Raw genomic sequence first — 20,494 nt, 5'->3', positions numbered from 1 at the left:
TCAAGTCCAGAAAGACGATAATTAGGTGATTAACTTAAGGTTCTAAAGGTAGAAATCCGATTGACTAGATTTCTTTAGACACCCAGGGTTCTTCTGTTATCCTCAAGGGACATGGCTGCTTCAGCAATAGGCTTCTAGAGACCATGTCTCTGTCTTTGTTGCGTAACCCTGAGAACAGTGGCTGTTCTAGCTTATTCAGTTCAGTTCAGTTCAGTCGCTCAGTCGTGTCCAACTCTTTGCGACTCCATGAATTGCAGCACGCCAGGCCTACCTGTCCATCACCAACTCCCGGAGTTCACTCAAATTCACGTCCATCGAGTCGGTGATGCCATCCAGCCATCTCTTCCTCTGTTGTCCCTTCTCCTCCTGACCCCAATCCCTCCCAGCATCAGAGTCTTTTCCAATGAGTCAACTCTTCACATGAGGTGGCCAAAGTATTGGAGTTTCAGCTTTAGCATCATTCCTTCCAAAGAACACCGAGGACCAATCTCCTTTAGAATGGACTGGTTGGATCTCCTTGCAGTCCAAGGGACTCTCAAGAGTCTTCTCCAACACCACAGTTCAAAAGCATCAATTCTTCGGCGCTCAGCTTTCTTCACAGTCCAACTCTCACATCCATACATGACCATTGGAAAAACCATAGCCTTGACTAGACGGACGTTTGTTGGCAAAGCAATGTCAGGCAGGACAACCATTCTGTGGCAAGCTGGTGTTATTTTGTAGCTGGAGGATCCATGGTGGCTCTCAGCACATAGGCTATCATTTCATCAACCTTTATGGAACACACTGTTTCTGGGTCAGGGACTGAGGCCATGGTTATGTTGACAGATTCCCCCTCCTTATCCCGAGTCAGCCCACAAAGGGAGATGGATATCCTCAAAGACTGGTTCATCTCATTCTCTCTCCACGATTAATATTTTTCTCCAACTAGAGATCTCTCTCTTCTCTGCTGCTCAGCTCCAGGATGGGACTTTCTCTAACTCCAATCTGTTCTTCTATAAGCCTGTTACCTCTTCGTTTGAAGCACAGCCAGTTTGAGAAGCAACTGTAGAACAACAAGCTTGCCTCAGACACACAGAAAGGTGTTGCTCAATGTTTCTTATTGTTGTTCCTTTGTTCCTTCATTCATTACTTTGTTTATTCACTCATAAGACGTTAAGCACTGACGAGAGAGGATGAGATGGCTGGATGGCATCACTGACTCGATGGACGTGAGTCTGGGTGAACTCTGGGAGTTGGTGATGGACAGGGAGGCCTGGCGTGCTGTGATTCATGGGGTCACAAAGAGTGGGACACGACTGAGCGACTGAACTGATGTGCTGCTGCTGCTGCTAAGTCGCTTCAGTCGTGTCCGACTCTGTGCGACCCCATAGACGGCAGCCCACCAGGCTCCCCCATCCTTGGGATTCTCCAGGCAAGAACACAGAAGTGGGTTGCCATTTCCTGCTCCAATGCATGAAAGTGAAAAGTGAAAGTGAAGTCCGACCCTCAGCGACCCCATGGACTGCAACCTTCTAGGCTCCTCTGTCCATGGGATTTTCCAGGCAAGAGTACTGGAGTGGGGTGCCATTGCCTTCTCCAAATATGTGCTAGGCAATGGGAATAATATAAAATGCAACCTCTACCATCAAAGAGCTCAGTTTAGTAGGGGAAACAAGCATGTAAACAAATAATGGCAAATACAGAGAGCTTGTTGCTGGACAACAGTCACACACAAGAAGTGTGTCACATACAAGAGGCATACTTTTTTAGGTGGGGTTGGCAGGACTTTAAAAGTTTACAGAAAAAATTTTTTTATGTCTTGAGGGGCCACCAAGTGTGAAGGACCACCAAGTGTGAGAGGAGATATTCCAGGGAGGATTAATCACCAGTTGGAAAGGGAACTGTAGATTAGAACAGCCTCCACATTAGGCTATTTGTGAAAGTAGTGAGAGATGAGACTTGAGAATGTAGGGTGTGGCTCCTAATAAACCTTGTAAATCACATTGAGAACTCAACTTTATTCTGTAGGCTTTCCTATGCACTTGAGTGTGCTCTCTTTGGATGAAGGAGAAGAGACAGGTAGATTGGCTGCAACTGACCAAGCACGAACTGCTGAGAATCTGAATTTAAAGGGCAGTGGAAACAGTGAAGACAGTTTTGTGAGTATTTTTGTGGAAAGAGATGCTAAAAAAAAAAAAACCAAAACACCCTTCCTCTCCCTATGCCTTTTTCTAATTTAGAGATGTGTTAGGATATTAGGCCTGAAGCTCCCGTCTTCAGGTTGGGGTGGGTCATCCTGCTCAGTCCTTGGCTCGGTACCACAATCTCCTGCCGTTTCCAAAACGCTCTCTTCAAACCCTTTTTTGTGCCTGGGTTTTGGGCCGCGGAATGGAGGGAGGAAGCAAAGGTAACTAAGTTGGCAAAGGTCTCTGGATAGAATCAAATCGTTGTCATGAGCGGTTAAATGCGACAGTTGCTAAGATCCGAGCAGACGCGGAGAACCTTGTGTTGGTGCTCGGAGGGGCGGGCCCGAGGCAGGGCTTGAGGGCGGGACCGCCGCGTGGAACTGCGGGGAGGGGCGGAGCCAGGGGAGGAGTTTTAGCTGGAGCCGGTGGCTTCCCTTTTGGGATTGAGCAAGTCAGAGCCGGGAGCGGGTTCGGCTTGGGAGAGCGAGGTTTGAGACCAAGCCCACTTCTCGGGCGGAGACTGCAGGACTTCGACCTCCGCAAAGGCCGAGCAGGGCTGGGCGAGGGGCGGAGTTTTAAGCCCAGCCCTCGGGTTCTAGTCTCTGATTGAACGCGATAGGTCTTGGGGCGGGTCTGGGGCAGAATCCCGTTCTGCATTTGACAGCTCTCTAACACAGCTGCAGCCGAGTCCTGTGGGTTCAGGAACCTGTGGCCCGGCTCTCCGCGCGTCCCCGTTCCCCCCGTGGCTCCGGCCCCGGCCATGAAGCGCATCTTCTCCTGCTCGAGCTCACAGGTGGCGGTATGTGCTAAAATGTCTGGGAGGCTGGGCATGGGGCTGGGGTCCAAGCCCTGTGGTGACAGAGTCCTGAGTCCCGACTCCACGCATCATGGCATTTTATCTCTATCCGTCTTTCTAGCTCTTCCACTTCCAAAGTGCAACCCTCCAGCCCTGCCTTCCTCAAGACCCCGTCCCTTAGCCTCTGACTTGCCTTCCTAACCTCTGCCCTCCCCAAGGTTCTTTCCCTTGACCCTTTCTTGCCCTCCTAGAATCTACACCCCAACTTCTGATATGTTCCCTGCAGCCCCTGGTTCTCTCGTAAAGGCGCTGTTTTCTACTTCTACCCTGTTTCCCAGTACTGAACTGCCATCAGGCGTCTGTCCTTTCCCCAGCCTGGGCTCAGCCCCAAGATCCTTTCCATCTCCCAAGTACCGCCCCACACTCCATTTCCCACCCTTGCTCTATCCTCACGACCCTGCTCTCCTCTATGGTCCTATCCTTGCTCTCAGTCCAACAAGTACTTGCAGCCCTCTGCCTTCCCTACCCCTTCTTCATAGTGTTCTCTGTCCTTGTCCCCATCTTACCCCATAACCATTTCCACTCCCATTCTCTCATCGCCACCACTGGCTCAGACAACAACACTCCAAACCTCTTTCCAGTTGGGACTCCCATAGCAGCAGCCTTCTCCTGTTCTCCCCCTTCAACCTCTGCCCGTCTCTGTCCAGTGGTGGTTCAGCTCCCCGATCTCTTTCTACCTGCTCTCTGTGGGTTAATCTTGCAGTCCAGTCTGGCCACACTGACAGGCACTGCCAGAGGAGGCACAGTTGCCTGGCTGCTCCCCAAGGAATGGGTAAATTGTCCGAAGATTCCACTCTGGCCAGTTCACTGCAGTGCCTGGTCATCAGACAGGTTCTTGGGTCAGTCAAGGCCTTTTGCCTGCTTCTTCCCAGAATCTTCCTTCATTCTAAACCCTCATCCAGTTGTTTAGGGCTCGTAATATGCTTCCTTTGACTTAGCTGGGGAACGGTGATGGTAAGAGAAGAAGAGGATAAAGTGGATTCACACTGAGAGTTCCTAGAAGTCAATCCCCTCCCTTGACTCCCAGAACAGAGGTTCTCCCAGAACAGGACACAGGGAGAAAGTCAACAGAAGAGAGTGGCTAAGGGAGGATATAGATGCTTCTTTTCTGAAGATCTCTTACAGACAGACCTCCTATCGGGGATGAAATTTTCTGTGGACACTGAGATGGTGGCTCATTTAGAAGTAATGTGGCCAACTACCTGTAGTAACATTGCTTAGCCTAACTTGACTTACTGTTATCATTCATTGAGCAAACATGAGAAATGCTCATCTTCTGCATGAGCAGGTCACAGAAATCTGAAAGCAAGCTATGAGGCAAGAGTTGGTACTCTGTTGAGGCCTGTTCTCATCCTGCTTACGTTTGCTTCCCCTTTAGTTTCCATGCATTAATCAACCAATCAAAAGGCATTATTGAATGACTATTAAAGGTACCAGAAACTGAGGCAACCCAGAGTGTCTTAACTCATGATGATTTTCTTATTCACATGGACTCTTCTTTAGTTACTGAAAGTCCTCCACATTGCTCTTCCCTTTCAGGTTTGTGGAGTCTGCCTCTCCTTAGGAATGGGGAAACTGTTTCATTCTTCCTGATGCTCCATTTGCTGGTCCATGCCTCCTTTTCAGGAAGCTGGACTGAACAATGGAGTGAATATTGAAACTGGAAAGCATCCCTCTGTCCTTCTTCATCCCAGCTCTACAGAGGTTTGGCCATGAAGAATTTCTACCCATTCTAAACTCTTAGTACAACAAGATTATAGGTAGCAAATTAGATGGATTTAGAACTACTTAGCTGGAAAAACAAAAACAAAAACAAAAACTGTTTCCTCAGTCAGGGTAGGGATCTAATAAGATTGAAAATAGACTAGTTTAAGCTGTAAATTGTTTCCTCATGAAACTTCCCCACACTTCTCATGATAAATTCCTCCACTCCCTGGGTGGCTAACCACTCCGAACCAGTTTGTCAGAGAAGTAGTGTCACAGCCTTCCTGACCACTCCCAAAGCCTAGCTTCCTAGTCATGGCAGAAGATTGCCCCTTTCCATCCTCTCTCCAACCCCTGGGTTCAGTGTACCCTCAGACTGAGATGAGAACTGAAGGATCAGTGCTCATTTAAAAATTAATCTAAGTCATCCAGAATACATATAGGAAGTTCAAGAAACAAACAAAAACATAACTCCTATGAGCTCATTTTGTTTTAGTCCCAAGGAGTGTCTTCCATGTTAGCTTACTCTGCTTATGTAGGAAGTAAACCAGAAAATAGCTTTAAACAGTAGGCACTGAATCAGGTTAGAGAAGTGTCAATTGCATTTTATTATTTTTTTAAAAAGGGTTTATTTACTTATTTGGCTGCATCGAGTCTTTGTTGCAGCATATGGCATCTTTGATCTTTGTTGAGGTATGCAGGTTCTTTAGTTGTGGCATGTGAACTCTTCGTTGTCATGTGGGATCTAGTTCCCTGACCAGCGATCAAACCTGGGCCCCCTGCATTGGGAGCACAGAGTCTCAGCCACCGGACCACCATGGAAGTCCCTCAATTGCATTTTAAAGATTGAGGGTCAACTCCTGGTTTCTACAGGGCAGCAAAACCATTTCCATTCATCCATCCTACACAGCGGTAGCCATTCTCTCTACTGTTGGCATGTTTCATCTTCATAGGACGCTCATGGGCACACAGCCAGAGATAAGAAGAGGCCGCAATTACTTCTACAAAGGCACCCCTAGTCTTGGCTACAGAAATACAAAGCTTATCCTTGTTTTCAAGTCTACTAATTAATTTGGTGATTGCTCCCTTGAGGCTGTGATGGTTATTCAGTGCCTCTTTCCCAAGGTGAAAAATAGACTAGATCTTGGAATTCAGATTCAGAGGCATCCTTCCATGTTTTTGTTTTTGTTGGCCACACCATGCAGCCATATGGGATCTTGCTTCCCCAACCAGGGATTGAACCCATGCCCCCTACATTGGAAATGCTGTCTTAACCACTGGACAGCCAGGGAGGTTCCCCTCTGTTCTTCTTCACCCTAGCTCTGCAGAGGTTTGGCCATGAAGAATTTCTACCTATTTTAAATTCTTCTTGGTATAACAAGATTATAGAAAGTAAATGGGATAGATTTTAAAACTATCTAGCTGGAAAGAGAATTATCTACATTACTAAGATATACCATTACCATCTATACAGCTTGACTATTGGCCAGAAGGAGCAAGAGCCCTTCCTCCCACTCCCCTGGATGGAGAATTCTGAGCCCAGGAACATCCAAAATGTGCCCAGCAAGTTTGAGAAGGATAGCGATTAGGACTAATGTTTATTGTGTACCTCCTATGTGACAGACAGAGCTAGGTGCCTTATATAGTGTTATTTTATTAGGAAACTGTGGTTCAGAGAGGTTGTTACATGCCTTAGTTCACAAGGATAGAAAGTGTTAGAATCATAATTTTAAACAGAGAACTTCAGATTGAGGTCAGTTAATGGTGGTGTCCTGTGGCGGAGGTGTAGTTCTAGCTCTCTGCCTTTTCTGAGGGTGACATAGCCCCCAGGGAACATTGGATAATGTGTTATTACATCTCAGTCTGTTGAGCAGTCATTTTGCTTATTTTGTCCTTTGAGAATTAATCTGCTTGGAGACTCTTCCTCTTGCCAGGATTAGTGTCTGAACGTGGGTGGCTTTACCCTGGAGGCGGTCTTAGACTGTTTATTTGAAAATAAATAAACCTTCCATAGCTCTGTATTAATATGACCTGGTGGTGAGAACTAAGATAGGGCATCCAGTGGCCTGGGTTCTAATCTCAATTTTACCACTATTCTGTGGTGTGCCCCTGGACAGTTATCTAACCTCAGAGCACTTCAGTTTCTGTTCTGTCAACTAGATAAAATAATATCAGCCCTAACTACTTTCCAGGAACGTTGAGAGGCTAATTGAAATAGCACTTAAAAGGGCTACGAGGAATTACCTCAGGAGTGTTACCTCAGGATCCACTTACCTTAGATAATTTTATGGTGTAGGCATTTAAAATCTTTCCTGTTCTTGATTAATAATTTGCCCTGGCTATGTAAACAGTATTTGAAAATGAGCTGGCTTCCAGAGACTCTATTTTTCCCCACCACCTCCTATAGCTTCTTTCTTGTTTCGATCACACCTCGTAAAATGCAATGTACCACCACCAATCCCCCACCACTTCCTGTTTTTTTTTTTTTATAAGGATGCCATATACTTGTAAGGCTTTTTACAGTTTACAAACAGATTTTATATACATTAGCTCATTTCATACAACATGTGAAGTAGTAATTAGTATCCTCATTTTATAGACGAGGAAACAGGTTAGAGGTGTTCAATGGCTTACTCTAGGTCACATAGTTGAGGAAGTGGTCAAACCAGGCCCTGAACTTAGGCCTGCTGACAAATATTCACCTAGGGCTCTTTTCACCATTCCACAGATTTCTGTATCCTTTCCTCCTTTCCTTTCTCTGGACCAAACAAGGCTTTTCTAGGCTTTTGGCTCTGGGTGCTTTTACACAGCTCTTTCATGCCCTGTAATACTTCAATTATTGTAATTACCCCACCACCTGAAAGAGTCAAGCTGGCATAGTAGAACAATGTATGCCCAGGTGTGGCTCTTGTCTGGAACAGCTGCTCTCCGCCAGGAAAATGAGGAGGGATGGCAGGGTGGAGGAGGGCAACTGTCTCTTCTGCCTCCTCCATAGCTGAAGACCTATCTTGGCCTTTTGGTTGGTGTTGCCAGGGAAGGGGAAGAGGGACTAGCCAAAGGGCCTGGGTATGAGAAGGGAAAAATGGAAACTTTGTGCTTCTCCTCCAAGTTTTGCACCCCAAAGCCAATGGGTAGAGATGGTATGGCTAGGTACTTAGGCTCCTAACTGTGACCCAAAGCTAGGTGCCCTGATTTCTCAAATATCTGAGAACAAAAAACAGAGCAGCACAGGGGGTTGAGAGGCAAGGTGAACCCAAGTCTGGAATGGTCAGTTTGGTTCAGTTTGCTCCAGCAAGCCCTAACGACCAAAAGGGAAGGAGTCAAGGCTAGGACTGCTCGGAGGCTGTGCATCTAAAAATAATCAAAATGCTGATTTAAAAAAAAAAAAAAAGACATTTGAAATACTAGCATTCAGGACTCAAACAATGATTTTTAATTCAGTACTCCAAGCCCCTTTTGGTCCAGAGCCAGCAGTAACTGGCAGTAGTCCTCAGTGGCATGTGAGTTGGTGAATATTGAACTGGCCCAACTATGAAGCATTCAGTGACCTAGGGAGAGTGACTTGTGGAACACTGAAAGGACCTCAGGGATGTCCCTTTTCCCTTGCTTGGCCTCCTAACCATCTTTTTTTTCTTCCTTGGCTCTACCCCAACCTCTTAGATTCTCACAATGTGTTGTTCTGGTCCAGGTGGAGAGATGGAACCGCCGTGATCAGAAGCTGCTGGAGGCGGTGCAGCGGGGGGACGTGGGACGCGTGGCTGCCCTGGCCTCCAGGAAATCTGCCCGACCCACTAAGCTAGACTCAAACGGCCAGTCCCCGTAAGTAAGTCCTCTTGATCCCCACCTTGGTATGTGTGCCATGTTCAGTTGCTAAGTCGTGTCTGACCCTTCTGACCCCATTGATTGTAGCCCTCCAGGCTCCTCTGTCCATGGGATTTCCCAGGGAAGAATACTGGAGTGGGTTGCCATTTCTTTCTCCCCCTTGGTATGTGGTTCTCTTTAAAAACCTCAAACCTGACTATGATGTAAGACTAGGAAACATCTATAACTTCAGAGCCCTTTTTTGTCTTAATTAGCAAGTATATAAATAAATCTTCACTACTTCTCAAGTGCTGCACAAAGTGGGAGTAGAGATTGTCCTTGGGGCCCTTACACCGCAAGACCCACATCAGCAAAACTGACCGAGAAAGGAATAAAGCCATGAAATAAATGGAAAACTGAAACATACACTAAGTAGGGTATTTCTTCATTGCACAAGTTGGAGGGTATGTATGCTTGAGACACTAGGAGTACAGTGGTGGCCATGAGCATCATGTGGCTGGAAGAGGTGATTAGTACAAGAGGGATATTATTCCTTATCTCTGCCCAAGTCAGCCTGCAAATGTCCAGCCCTCTGCTCTGGCCCACTCTTTCTGTGACATTTCCAGTCTGCTAAGGGTATTGGGCTCAGAGTGACAGATAATTATGTGTTCCCTGGACACCCTGAGATACTCAGATTGCTTAAGACCCTTTCTACCTTTGCTTATGGCCTCCTCTGACGTTATAACAGTAGGCCATTTACATAGTCTTCTCTTTCTCAGAAAGTCAGGCTAACAGAGCTTTCCTTTCTGCCTTGGGAATTGGCTTTGGGTTGATGGAGCATAGCAGGCAGGGCTTAGAAGATTCTCCCAGGTGGGGAAGATCCCCTGGAGAAACGAATGGCAACCCACTCCAGTATTCGTGCCTGGAGTATCCCATGGACAGAGAAGCTGACGTGGGGTACATGGGGTCACAAAGAATTGGACATGACTAACTGAGTAAAACTATTCCTCATCTTTATGAGGTCCCTTTATCTTTCTGCCTCCCGGCCTTGACTCTGGCAGGTTTCATCTGGCTGCCTCCAAAGGGCTGACAGAATGTCTGACTATACTACTTGCCAATGGGGCTGACATCAACAGCAAGAATGAGGACGGTGAGTTAGACTGAGCACTGGGCCATGCTGCTTGCTTTTCCCTTTATAGCAGCAGTGAGGGGTTGGGGTAGGGCAGTCCTGGGCCCTGCTGGGCATTCAGCTGTAGTCCCCCCTGCTTCTCTCCTTGTAAGTCCCAGCCAGCCTGCTTTCAGGGGTTCCCCTCCTTGCAAGCTGGGCCTACCTCACTCTCACTCCCACCTCCACTGTGGGTACCAGGCACTTGGGGAACAGGAATTTCTGGCCCCATGTGGCTGAGAGTTTCTCTCTCTAATCTCCCTCTGATTATCTGTGCGTCTCTTGCCTTCTCTCCCTGTGAGTCATCAGCATCCATGGGGCCACCTACTCCCTTTCTCTGCTTCTTTCTGTTTCTAGGAAGCACCGCCCTGCACTTGGCCACCATTTCTTGCCAGCCACAATGTGTCAAGGTCCTGCTGCAGGTAAGAGAGACCCCTGATACTACTCTTTTGAAAGGAAGAAGTGGACCCAGAGACTCCTGACTTTGTCTTGTACTCACCAGCAACATTTGGTCAAATGTACCCCTCACATCCCCAGTAAGAGAGCTGGTCATCTCTCATTCATTAATTCGTCAGTATTTATTTAATATCTGCTATGTGCAGGCACCCAGCTTAATGTTGCCCTCCAGGGCACATCAAAAAGCAGCATTGCCAGGCACTGACACCCAGTCAGTCAGTATGCGTGTATCGAGTTTCACCGTTGGCAGAGCCACTGTGGAGACTGACTGCTGTGATGATGGGCGGGTGGAAGGATGGCAGAGGTGTTCATATTAAACCCAAAGTCTGCTGTCTGTTCTTGAGGAGTTTGTAGTCTTGGAGTACAAAGAGAAATATACATGTGAAATGACATGTGGACAGTTCAGAGATAAGCTTCTCAAATTTCAAAAGGCCCAGTTCAACCAGGCCATTGTGCCAATGGATATTCTGCTTTGTTCTTCCTAGCTCTTTCCAAGATTCTCATTTATGATCCTAAAGTACCAGACATGGACTCAGGCGTTATTGTCCTTAATGTGTTTATTTACCTATAATCTGATTTTTCTTAGGCCCTAGGTTTATCAACCAGGGCTGAAGTTCAAGGCTGCCTATAGTCTGCAAGGAATAAATTGGACTTGCCTAGTAGTTGGCCAAAGCCATGATCCCTCTGCCCCTCCCTATAGTATGATGAAAGCTGGTCATACAACAGATACAACAGGGTGGGAGATGACAGTGTTAACACCATGCTCCATGCTGCTTCCCTTTGTGACTGTTTGCAGCATGGTGCCAATGAAGACGCTGTAGATGCAGAAAATCGTAGTCCATTGCACTGGGCAGGTGTGTGCCAGGGGACTAGTGGGAAATGGGGCTGCTGGGACCAGAAGGTGAGGAGGGAGGGGAGAATAACGTTTGTGGGGGAAGGGCAGGCCAGTGTTAACTGCTGAAAGGGTTGGAGAGGGTCCTGCATCATGGTCTGAGAGGTGCCCTTCTGGCTTCTGCTTAACCCAATCATCCTGTAACCCTCCATAGCCTCCTCTGGCTGTGCCTCAAGTGTGCTCCTCTTGTGTGATCATGAAGCCTTCCTGGACGTCCTGGATAATGTGAGTGTTGGCAGGGCCCTATATGGTGAGGCTGCTACTTTCTTTGAAGTTAATTAGCCAAGTTCCATGACCAGGGGTTGTGAGGCACCACCTCTTCTTCCTTCTCCCTCGCCCCTCCTCCTTTTCCACAGAGAGGTTAAGGCTTATCTTCTGGAGAGTTTCCAACCCTCTGAGAAGGAGTATTTAGCCCCAGGATTGGCGCTTTTGCCTGGAGAGGTGTGGGAACAGGGGAGTTGGTAGGACGTCCCGAAGCCCTGGTTCCCCTGTCTGCTCATGAACCCCATTCCCACAATCTGTGCAGGATGGACGTACACCCCTGATGATTGCCTCGCTGGGTGGTCACGCAGCTATCTGCTCACAGCTGCTGCAGAGAGGTGCCCGGGTCAATGTCACCGACAAGAATGACAAGTGAGCCCTCTATCATCCCATCCCATATCCCGACCCTGACAATCTAAAAAGGAGCCACTGGGCAAAGAGTGTGTGTGTGTGTGTGTGTGTGTGTGTGTGAGATGGGGAGATTGGTCTCTGTTTTCTTGGGAACCTCCTTCCTTCCCAGTGGTGGTTCAGAAGAGCCCTGCTTGGGCTTCACTGTTTTCCTCTTGGTGAGTTAAGAATGTTTTCCTTATACTTTCTTATTCTACTGCTGCCAGTGCCATCCTTCTGGCATAGATGACTCTGGAAGTAGAATTAATACTCCTGGAACCACTATTTTAATTGACTGGCTTTCAACCTATGTTCTAAGACATAGAATCTGTTTACCCAGTAAAGAACTTATATAGAACCTCAACATATAAAGCAGATGAAAATGGAGCCCCTCAAATGGGCTCCCCGCTTTCTGATGTCACAGTTCCTGGAATGACATCTGAACAGGTCTGGTCTGGCCTAATGCTTTGTCACTGACTGGTGACAGTCTGTGGTTCTCCTGACCACACTGAGTGAGAGCTGACCTTGCAAGTGGATTTTTATTTTTTGTTTTTTTTTGAAACCAGGACTCCAGGATGTCATGAGAAAAGCCTATGCTCAGATTTGTCTCACCCCACAGATCGGCTCTGATCCTGGCCTGTGAAAAAGGCAGTGCTGAGGTGGCTGAACTGCTCCTGAGCCATGGAGCAGATGCGGGGGCAGTGGACAGCACGGGGCATGATGCTCTGCATTATGCCCTACGCACACAAGACAGGCCGCTGTGGAGGCTGCTGCGGCAGGCCCTGAACCGGCAGGGCCGAGGGGGTAAAGCCAATCCGCTTTTGTGACTCCAAGATGCTCCTTGATAGCCTTAGAATCCAAGAAGCTTCTTAGAATCCCATTTGTTTCCATGGAAACAATCCATGTGATAAATAACTGTCACTTTAGTGGAGAATTTACTTATTTATTGCTTCTGCTATGAGATGACTCCCACTTCCCAAAAGCAAGGTCACAAAATTCTTTAATGCAACCTTGTCTCTCCCTGAAGGCAACTCTGGCTAGCACTGTTGCTAGCATTTATGAGTTGTAATTGTACATCTGTTTGTGTGATTTGATGGTCAATCTGTCTCTTGCCCCTACTATACTGTAACCCCCTCAGATAACCTCCTCTGTTTTGCTCACCATTGGCTCCTGGTTTCTACCTATAACAGTGCTTATTGGCACAGTGTCCAATACATAAATGAGTGAAACAAATAAATGAGCCAACATATCTCTGGGACAGGGAACCAACACTGATGGCTACTTAGGGATCCATCAAATAGAGGTGGCTTCTGGCACCAGAAAGACACATGTGGTTAAGGATGAACACTGAGGGGCCACTCCTTTCAGAGAAAGTCTGAAGCTAGATTGTGGGCCCTGTCTCCTCTCTCATTTCCCCCATGTCTTTTCATGTAGGTCAGGGGCCAGTTCAACACCTGAATCCTGCATCCCAGGTAAGACCCTAAGCACCTCCTCCTTTTGCTTCTGACCCACCCCAGTCTTTCCCGCTGGGATGTCTCCCAGGCAGGGATCATTGGGGCATCGAGACAGAGAAGAAAGGCTAGCTGCCTGGGTTGATGTCACTGTTCCTTTTTCTACATAGACCTCTCCCTCTGAGCCTCAGGTGGGTGCTCCACCTAAGAGCCCATGGAGAGCAGAGCCTGAGGAGGAGCAGGAGGAAGAAGAGGACGAGGATCCATGTTCAGAGGAGTGGAAGTGGAAGTATGAAGAGGAGAAGAGAAAAGTTTCTCAGTTGGAGCAGGAGCTGCTGCGAAAGACGGAAGAGTGCAAGGCTCAAGCTACAGCTTACCTGGGCCTGGAGAATCAGATTCAAGAACAGGTGCGGGAGCTGGGGCTCCTCCTGTCCCAAGAGCCCAGAGCTCCAGAGAACCAGGGCTCTAGTCTCCGGCATGGAGGAGATGGCATGGAACAGGGTTGTGCCCTCAACCTGCTGGCTAAGCACATACAAGAGCTGAAGAAGCATCAGCAGGCCACAGCTGCAGCGGTAGCCAACCCACTATTAGCTTCCAAGAAGGCTGAGGATTCAGTCCCAGGGGAGATCCAGTATGAAGCCCAGGGAAGGTCCCAACCAGAAGAACAGGAACCACCCCAGAGCCCAAAGTCTGAAACTGTAGGGAAAACCACGGGACAGCAACTGACCAACAGTGATGGGCAGGCCCTTCGCCTTGATCAGACTGACCAGCTGTTTGCTGGCCGGAAGGAGAGGCCCCAGGCTCCAGGGTCTGAACCCACAAGCACAGTGGCTGAGCCAGTGGGCACAGCAGCCATGAATCAGCTCCTGCTACAGCTGAGGGAGGAGCTGGCTGCGGTGTGGCGAGAAAAGGATGCAGCCCGGGGGGCTTTATCAAGATCCGTCTTGGAGGGAGCTCTGGGGACACCCCGGGCTGAGGCTGCAGCAGCTGCCTGGGAGAAGATGGAGGCCAGGTTGGAGCAGGTGCTGGTGAGACTGGATCGAGCAAAAGCAGGATTGCAGATGAAACCCAAGGCCCCTGCCCAGGAGCCCAGAGAGGAAGCACCCAAGGCACTCCCAGGGACCATCACCCAAGAGGATGAAGAAAAGGAGAAAAGGGTCCCCGGGGCCCGGGGAGAGCCTCTAGGGGCTCCTGGAGGGGACCAGATGCCAGGAGGAGGCCAGGCCAGGGGACAGCTGGAGAAGGAAGTGTCCGCCCTGAGACTGAGCAACAGTAACTTGCTGGAGGAGCTGGGGGAGCTGGGCCGGGAGCGGCAGCGGTTGCAGGGGGAGCTGCAGTCCCTGAGCCAGCGGCTACAGCGGGAGTTTGTGCCCAGGCCGGAGGCGCAGGACCAGCTACAGCAGTTGCGGAGGAGTGTGGGGCTGCTGACAGATGAACTGGCCCTGGAGAAGCAGGCCACCGAGAAGCTGCGGAAGCGCCTGGCCTCCCAGAACAGAGGCCTCCAGGGGCTGTGGGACTGCCTGCCCCCAGACCTGGTAGGCCAGGGGAGTGCACGGAGCGCAGCCGCCGAGCCCCTCGAAGACCTGCAGGCCTGCATCAGTGCCTTGGTGGCCAGGCACCGCGAGGCCCAGCAGGGGCTGGCTCGGCTGGAAGAGGAAAACCAGCAGCTGCGGGGCTCCCCTTCCCGCCGCGGGGAGCCAGGCGTCTCCTCAGAGGCCTCGGCCTCCCCGCAGGTGGCGGCTCTGGAGCAAGACCTGGGGAAGCTGGAGGAAGAGCTGCGGGCCGTTCAGGCCACGATGAGCGGGAAGAGCCAGGAGATCTGGAAGCTAAAGCAGCTGCTCTACCAAGCTACTGAGGAAGTGGAGGAGCTGAGGGCTCGGGAGGCGGCCAGCCTGCGGCAGCACGAGAAAACTCGGGGCTCCCTGGTGGCCCAGGCCCAGGCTTGGGGCCAGGATCTAAAGGCTTTGCTGGAAAAGTATAACACGGCCTGCCGGGAGATGGGTCGGCTGCGGGAGGCGGCGGCAGAGGAGCGGCGCCGGAGCGGGGACCTGGCCGCGCGCGCCGCGGAGCATGAGCGCCAGGCCAGCGAGATGCGCGGACGCTCTGAACAGTTCGAGAAGACGGCGGAACTGCTCAAAGAGAAGGTGGAGCATCTCATCGGGGCTTGCCAGGACAAGGAGGCTAAGGTGAGCAGGCAGGCCAGCCAGCCGAAGGGAATATCAGGGACGGTTTCTGCGTGCTTAGGGTCTGTGGCCCTGAAACTGGGGCTTCCCCGGTGGCTCAGCGGTAGTGAATCCGCCTGCAATTCAGGAGCCGCAGGAGACACGGGTTCGATCCCTGGGTCAGGAAGGTCACCTTGAGGTAGGCATGGCAACCCACTCCAGTAGTCTTGCCTAGAGAATTCCATGGACAGAGGAGCCTGGCGAGCTACAGTCCACGGGTCGCACAGTCGGACACGACTGAAGCGACTTGGCAGGCTCGCACAACTTGAAACTATCTTTGGCCAGTTAGATGAATAGCCCAAGCAGAACCAGTCAGTTGCAGGGACCACACAATGTTCTCCTGGGTCTGAGGGGGTTTGGGGTTGAAAATTGGAAGTAAGGTATAAATTCAAGAGAGAAGGGAGCTTAGGTATTAAAACTTGGGACTCAGGGTTCTGAAGCTCCCCTCTTACCTCAATCAGAGTAGGTTCTACAAAAGAGTTTCATTGGCAAAGAGAGTGCCATGCAGAGGAAAAAATCTGAAAACCATTGTGTTAGATACTCGAGTTTCCTAGTGATTGCTCCAAAAGTGAATATAAGTATATATTTCTAAAAGACATGTTTTTATGAATTCTAAAAAAAACAATTTACAAATGAATTTAGTAATTCTAGAACTGCTTGTGCAATGAGTGAGTTCAGACTTATTAAAATTTGTGTACATGATCAAATTTAGAAGGATTAAAAACTATAGGGAGTTACATTTGACAGAATATAAAGTACATAAATGTAGAAGGAATGTTATATAGAATAGGAATCAGTGTGGGCTGGGGCTAATTAAAGAAGGAATTTTATGTTGGTGTTGAAGATGATTAGACAAATGAGCAAAAGAAAATAGTGTAGTGGGCTCTTAATTGAGATTGTCTGCATTTGAATTTCAATTTCAAAACTAACTGATAGAGGGGCTTCCCTGGCGGGCCAGTGGTTAAGAACTGGAGCTTCCACTGCAAGGGGCACAGGTTCAACCCCTAGCCTAAGAACTAGGATCCTGCATGCCATGAGTGGCCAAACAGAAAACAAACAAAAAACCCAAACTGATTGACCTTGGGTGAGTTATCTAAGCCTCAGTTTTCTCATATATAAAATGAAAATAATAACAGTTGTTATGAGGATTACATTAAATAAGATATTACATTTAAAATACTCAGAAAAAATTTTGGCAAATGGCTGCTGCTGCTGCTGCTAAGTTGCTTCAGTCGTGTCTGACTCTGTGCGACCCCATAGACGGCAGCCCACTAGGCTCCTCTGTCCCTGGGATTCTCCAGGCAGGAATACTGGAGTGGGTTGCCATGGCAAATGGCTAAACCCAGTAAAAGTTAGCTACTCCTGCCATTCCTGCCACCATTCCTATTACAGCTGGTTATCATTAACTGCATTTGTGTCTCAACCTCACGAACCACAAAAACTCATCTCCATTTCCTTCAGTGGTCAGCAGCCAGAAGTCAGTCAGGATTCAGTAAGGAGCTAAGAGTGTGGACTGTGAATTCAGACAAATCTTGATTCAAAATCAAATCTTGATTTCATCACTTATCAGCTGTGTGATTTTGACAAATTACTTAACTCCGGCTCCTTATCTACAAAACGTGAATGATAATACTTCCCTCAGAGAAGTATTGTTTTTCTTAGAAGAGTTGTTTTGAGGATTAAATGAGACAATGTGTGTAAAAGCACATGGCAGATATTAAATACCCAATAAATGGCAACTGACCTTGACTTTGAGTGGTCCTGGGGTGGGAAATGACTGGGGCCTCATTGATTCCCTTCATTTCCTTTTGGCCTCAGATCAAGGAATTGTTGAAGAAGCTGGAGCAGCTTTCAGAGGAGGTTCTAGCTGTTCGGGGAGATAATGCTCGCCTTGCTCTACAGCTGCAGGTATGTTTGGTCCTCGGGAGATGGGCACTGCTAGAGAAGAGCGTGCAGAATGGCAGTGATGTGTCTGTGGGAGAGATTCTGGGGATCCAGAGGCCCGGCCAGGCAGTGGTCTAGGCTGAGGCGCTCAGGGGCCAAGGGAGCCCACCTGCCACAGCTGATCCCTTCCCTTTGTTGTTCTCCATGCTTGGGGGAGGAGGGTGAGTCACATGACCTCCCACTGATGCTCACTCCTAGGATTCCCAGAAGAACCATGAAGAGATCATCTCTACCTATAGGAAGCATCTGCTGAATGCTGCTCAGGTGAGCCTGGGGGGAGGTAGAGGCAGAGAGCTGGGCAGGGGGCATTGCATTTGGCGCCTCTTCTCTTAACTGCAAAGACGTCATCTCTCAGAAAGCTGGACTTTAAATGTTCCAGTACCAGGTTTCTCGACCTCATGAGGCAGATCAAGAGTATGAGGCAGATCAAGAGTATGAATGTGAAGGGAAGAGGTGTTTGCCCCTCCTTTCCAATTCTCTGACTGACTGAAAGGCTTTTTCCTGTCCCTATGCCCTTTCTTCGGAGAAGAAAGAAAGGCTTTTTCCTGTCCCTATGCCCTTTCTCTCGCCTGGAAAAGCCCATGGACAGAGGAGCCTGGTGGGCTGCAGCCCATGGGGTCTCGAAGAGTCGGACACGACTGAGCAACTTCCCTTTCACTTTTCACTTTCATGCATTGGAGAAGGAAATGGCAACCCACTCCAGTGTTCTTGCCTGGAGAATCTCATGGACAGGGGAGCCTGATGGGGCTGCGGTCTATGGGGTCACACAGAGTCAGACACGACTGAAGTGACTTAGCAGCAGCATGCCCTTTCTTGGGGAGTTTCCCAGGTGGCGCTAGTGGTAAAGAACCTGCCTGCCAATGCAGGAGATGTAAGAGATGAGGGCTTGACCCCTGGGTTGGGAAGATCCCCTGGAGGAGGACATGGCAACCCACACCAGTATTCTTGCCTGGAGAATTCCATGGACAGACGAGCCTGGTGGGCTACAGTCCACGGGGTCACAAGAGTCAGATATGACTGAAGCAACTTAGTACACAGAACATGCCCTTTCAGTTTCCTCCCAAGCCAGCTTATCCCTCACCAAGGAAGAAGAGGTGGGTGGCTTGCTCCTTTATGAGGAACAATAATAACTACAAAGAATTGAACATTTATTTTTGTACCTGGTGCTTTGCTCCGTATTCACAATTGTAACCCTCACAGCAGTCCTGAAAAGTCAATGTCATTATCTTCCTTGTGAAGATTAGGAAACAGCTATGGAGAAGTACTACTAAGTGAGGGCACATAGTAAGTTGCATTCTACTGCAGACTCTCCCTCTCATGTTCTGTTCATCTCCTTTTGTTTCTTTCCTGCCACCTACAGGGCTATATGGAACAGGACGTGTATAATATCCTCCTGCGAATCCTCAGCATACAGGAGTGAGGCAACCTGTGTCCTGAAGAATATGGGATCTCTCTGTTGTGAGTTATGGGCTCAGGGTGATGAGGGAAGGAGCTTGGGAGAAAGGGGACTTAAGGATGGGAATTGGAGTCTCCTTTTGCCCCAGGTGATAGCTGACACTAGGGAGGTAGAGTGGGACATATCTTGTGGGGGCATAGACTGTTTGAGGTGAGGTCACTTGAGAAGACATGATATGGAGAATGCCTGGGTGCAGTCAGGAGTCAGCGAGCAGATAGACTGAAGGGGCCTGACTTATGGGATAAGAGATGGGAAAGAGGAGCTGAGTGACTTTCCTAGGGTCTGGGGTGGAGAGAAGCCAGTGAAAGATGAGTGGTGGTGGGCCAGCGATGCACGGTTGTTTCCTAGAGTGGGATTCTGCAGATTCCGGAATCTCCTTCACTCCCCACCACTCATTCAAAGTGTAGTCATCCTCTCTCTTTCTCCCGACCCCCAGGCAGCTGGCTATCTTCTCCAGTCCGGATAGGTGAGGATCATTAGCCTCTTGGCATGGGTGGGAAGAGACTGAGGGTATAGAAATGTGTGCATTTCATCCTTGAATTTCCTTTTTCAGGGAACAGAGCATCCTGGTTGGCAGAGGCTCCATCAGGCTGTGGTGGGTGGTGGGTTTGCCACTGGAGGTGGTGTGGGTGGAGCTTCACCTGACATTATGGACCCCAGACCTGAGAACCCGAACCCTGGAATCAGCATGGTTGACATCAGAGGAGGTGTGGGTGGAAGCCAGCTCTATGGAGAATAAAGCGGGAGGCAGGATGGTGTTGGGTGTCATTGTTTCTTCTAAAAGGGGCATGGGGAAGGAATCTTTTCATTCTTTTTTGATCACAAATGGCCCTGTTAAATAGCTGCTTTCAAACTTTGATTATGATCCAAAGTAAGAAATACATTTTACATCCTGTGTGTACATACCTGAAATAATATTTACCCTTATTCAGTTCAGTTCAGTCACTCAGTCGTGTCCGACTCTTCTTGACCCCATGAATCGCAGCATGCCTGGCCTCCCTGTCCATCACCAACTCCCGGAGTTCACTCAGACTCACGTCCATTGAGTCAGTGATGCCATCCAGCCATCTCATCCTCTGTTGTCCCCTTCTCCTCCTGCCCCCAATCCCTCCCAGCATCAGAGTCTTTTCCAATGAGTCAACTCTTCGCACGAGGTAGCCAAAGTTCTAGAGTTTCAGCTTCAGCATCATTCCCTCCAAAGAAATCCCTGGGCTGATCTCCTTCAGAATGGACTGGTTGGATCTCCTTGCAGTCCAAGGGACTCTCAAGAGTCTTCTCCAACACCACAGTTCAAAAGCATCAATTCTTCAGCTCAGCCTTCTTCACAGTCCAACTCTCACATCCATACATGACCACTGGAAAAACCATAGCCTTGACTAGACGGACCTTTGTTGGCAAAGTAATATCTCTGCTTTTCAATACGCTATCTAGGTTGGTCATAACTTTCCTTCCAAGGAGTAAGCGTCTTTTAATTTCATGGCTGCAGTCACCATCTGCAGTGATTTTGGAGCCCAGAAAAATAAAGTCTGACACTGTTTCCACTGTTTCCCCATCTATTTCCCATGAAGTGATGGGACCGGATGCCATGATCTTCTTTTTCTGAATGTTGAGCTTTAAGCCAACTTTTTCACTCTCCTCTTTGACTTTCATCAAGAGGCTTTTTAGTTCCTCTTCACTTTCTGCCATAAGGGTGGTGTCATCTGCATATCTGAGGTTATTGATATTTCTCCC

General features: G+C 48.8%; 1 protein-coding gene across 2 annotated transcripts; it reads left to right on the top strand.

The window, feature by feature from the left end:
- Window positions 1-2,856: 2,856 nt before the first annotated feature.
- On the top strand, window positions 2,857-19,756 carry ANKRD35 (ankyrin repeat domain 35). Of its 2 annotated transcripts, none has more exons than XM_010833259.1 (14): window positions 2,857-2,967; window positions 8,417-8,547; window positions 9,591-9,679; window positions 10,052-10,116; window positions 10,947-11,004; window positions 11,197-11,267; window positions 11,569-11,675; window positions 12,310-12,494; window positions 13,125-13,162; window positions 13,312-15,327; window positions 17,182-17,271; window positions 17,506-17,571; window positions 18,668-18,765; window positions 19,317-19,756. In XM_010833259.1, the coding sequence occupies exons 1-13, from the start codon at window positions 2,929-2,931 to the stop codon at window positions 18,725-18,727; spliced, it is 3,015 nt and encodes a 1,004-aa protein (XP_010831561.1). In that variant the 5' UTR covers window positions 2,857-2,928; the 3' UTR covers window positions 18,728-18,765; window positions 19,317-19,756. The 2 variants fall into 2 exon arrangements, with proteins under 2 accessions (XP_010831561.1, XP_010831562.1); XM_010833260.1 differs by having other exon boundaries at window positions 19,200-19,756.
- Window positions 19,757-20,494: the final 738 nt, after the last annotated feature.

This window comes from Bison bison, unplaced genomic scaffold (genome assembly GCF_000754665.1).
Source record: "Bison bison bison isolate TAMUID 2011002044 unplaced genomic scaffold, Bison_UMD1.0 scf7180017863325, whole genome shotgun sequence".
NCBI classification, from domain to species: Eukaryota; Metazoa; Chordata; class Mammalia; order Artiodactyla; family Bovidae; genus Bison; species Bison bison.
The sequence above is the reverse complement of the archived record's forward strand: the minus strand, read 5'-3'. Positions and strand labels throughout refer to the sequence as shown.